The sequence below is a fragment of the Salvelinus sp. IW2-2015 genome, unplaced genomic scaffold (genome assembly GCF_002910315.2).
Source record: "Salvelinus sp. IW2-2015 unplaced genomic scaffold, ASM291031v2 Un_scaffold845, whole genome shotgun sequence".
Lineage (NCBI taxonomy): Eukaryota > Metazoa > Chordata > Actinopteri > Salmoniformes > Salmonidae > Salvelinus > Salvelinus sp. IW2-2015.
The window spans coordinates 441,876-444,398 of record NW_019942627.1 but is presented as its reverse complement, the minus strand read 5'-3'; the positions used below and the strand labels follow the sequence as shown (position 1 = coordinate 444,398).

The window sequence follows — 2,523 nt, the reverse complement described above, 5'->3', positions numbered from 1 at the left end:
GTCCCGTCTCCTCTGACTACAGGAACGTCCGTCGGGTCCCATCTCCTCTGACTACAGGAACGTCCGTCGGCCCCATCTCCTCTGACTACAGGAACGTCCGTCGGGTCCCGTCTCCTCTGACTACAGGAACGTCCGTCGGTCCCGTCTCCTCTGACTACAGGAACGTCCGTCCGTCCCGTCTCCTCTGACTACAGGAACGTCCGTCCGTCCCGTCTCCTCTGACTACAGGACATTAGCTGCCGTTTTCTGTTCATTTCCAGATGATTCTACATGTTGAATCGCCGCCGTTCATTAACATCCAGCAGGTGATCTATCGCGCACAGCCAATGTCCCTGCGCCCCTCAGTCCCCGTCTCATAGGACGCGCCCCTCAGTCCCCGTCCCATAGGACGCGCCCCTCAGTCCGGTGTTATTTGCTGACTATAGGCAGCAGGTCTCCCTTGGTTTTCATGGTTTTGATCTTGGCTCTGATGGTGTCGTCCATGGCCAGCCGGCAGCGGTGGGCGTAGTGAGCCAGCGTCTCCTCCTTCTCGTCCCACGGCGGCAGGGCGTGGAACACCTAGGATAAGATACATTAAAAACACCAATAATAGTTTACCGTTGACAGATTCAGGACTCAAATTGATTTCCAAAATGGAGATTCGCTAGGACTACGCTTAATAAAAGGCAGCACATCATCAACGCCTGCTCATAATAAAGATATTATAAAGTCTCGTAGCCGGACAGTCCAAAGGAATTACAAACCTCCGGAGCAGCCAGGCTCAGCTCGGCGATGGCCGCCGTCCGTGAGATGGTGTTCCGGTCGACGCCCACGCGGTCAAACGCCACCTTCATGGAGACGCTGCGTCTGAACTCCTGCAGGGCCGCCATGTACCTGGCGATGACGCCCACCACGTTCTTCACTGGGGAGAGAGAGATAAGAGGACAGGGTTTGTTAAAACTACCAAGACAAACTCATTTATGTTTAAAATGCTGTCTGCCCAACTCTTTATTTTTCAGGTGAGGGATAATGAGGATGTTGACCGCCTGACAGAGGACAATGCTGTTTAAGGGCCATCTACAGTACTTACTCCTGACTCTGTTTAAGGGCTATCTACAGTACTGTACTCCCGACTCTGTTTAAGGGCCATCTACAGTACTGCTACAAGTGAAGACAGACACATCAGGAACGCAACTGCGAGCGTCCTGATCCAATTCAGAGGTGCATATTGAAGATATTGGAAGAACTGTCCACATTTACTTTTCGGTCAGCCCAACAAGATGAGCAGGCCTAACGAACAGCAAAAGCACTAGCTTATGTCAATCTACTGTCCCCAAAGTACATATATGTATGACATTATTTATTTATTTAGAAATGGACCATTACCATGCACCGTGTATCGAAACAGTGGCAGGGGGAAAAAATGTTTACAAATGTTTTTATCTTTATTTTAACTAGGCAAGTCAGTTAAGAACAAATTCTTATTTTTCAATGACGGCCTAGGAACAGTGGGTTAACTGCCTTGTTCAGGGGCAGAAACGACAGATTTTTACCTTTGTCAGCTCAGGGATTCGATCTTGCAACCTTTCGGTTACTAGTCCAATGCTCTAACCACTAGGCTACGCTGCCGCGCGCCTACGCTCTAAACCACTAGGCTACGCTGCCGCCCTACACTCTAACCACTAGGCTACCTGCCCTTAAAATAGCGAATGGAGGACGCTTTTCACATGGTTGTTTTTCATGTCAGCCAGGTAGGCTATACTCCTGCTGTAAATATAAGCAATGTGCTTCATATTAGGAAAGTTGAAAATAAATAATAGTGGCCTAGCCTATAGAAAGCTGATCCTCCTCTTTTTAATAGAGGCCATCACTCTGTTTTATCAAGCAATTGCATAGCCTATAGAAATGTTGCACAACATGAGCTCATGAGCTCATGAAGTGTTTGATTAGATTCTCCATTACATTTGCATTGAAGTCAAAGTGATTAGAGGACAATAGAGTGCCGAGTACCAGGCAGTTAGCAAGTTGAGTATGCTACTAATGACTGGCAGCAGCATCAGAGCTTGTAGAAGCCTAATTACCGTGACTAAGCGGTCATGTGGAATTTGACTGCCTTAATGACTCGTGACCCGGTATGGCGGTAGTACGGTCAGCAAACGCGCCTAGTGAAGAGGGGGGCAAGCGCCCTAGTGAAGAGGGGGGCAAGCGCCCTGGTGAAGAGGAGGGCAAGCCCCTGGTGAAGAGGAGGGCAACCGCCCTGGTGAAGAGGGGGGCAAGCGCCCTGGTGAAGAGGAGGGCAAGCGCCCTGGTGAAGAGGAGGGCAAGCGCCCCTGGTGAAGAGGAGGGCAAGCGCCCTGGTGAAGAGGAGGGCAAGCGCCCTGGTGAGAGGAGGGCAAGCGCCCTGGTGAAGAGGAGGGCAAGCGCCCTGGTGAAGAGGAGGGCAAACCGCCCTGGTGAAGAGGGGGGAAGCGCTCTAGTGAAGAGGGCAAGCGCCCTGGTGAAGAGAGGCAACCGCCCTGGTGAAGAGGGGGGCAACCGCCCTGG

General features: G+C 51.2%; 2 protein-coding genes across 3 annotated transcripts in view; both read right to left on the bottom strand.

Moving 5' to 3' along the window:
* LOC139022519 (coiled-coil domain-containing protein 106-like) overlaps positions 1 to 933 on the bottom strand; it is a 2,532-nt gene extending 1,599 nt beyond the window's left edge. The window contains exons 1-2 of one of the 2 annotated variants that reach the window (XR_011475260.1): positions 744 to 933; positions 56 to 558 (exon numbers count right to left, since the gene is read on the bottom strand). Coding sequence is in view for 1 of the 2 variants with exons in the window: in XM_024136264.2 (XP_023992032.2) it covers positions 409 to 558; positions 744 to 869 (276 nt within the window). In the remaining variant the exon portion in view is untranslated. Of the gene's footprint in view, positions 1 to 6; positions 559 to 743 lie in introns of those variants that run through there. The other variant, XM_024136264.2, reaches the window with a different exon arrangement.
* The window catches only part of LOC112069010 (uncharacterized), a 26,086-nt gene that overhangs the window by 4,513 nt on the left and 19,050 nt on the right, over positions 1 to 2,523 (bottom strand). Inside the window, 1 exon segment of the mRNA XM_070438361.1 lies at positions 874 to 901. Within this exon segment, the coding sequence (XP_070294462.1) occupies positions 874 to 901 (28 nt within the window).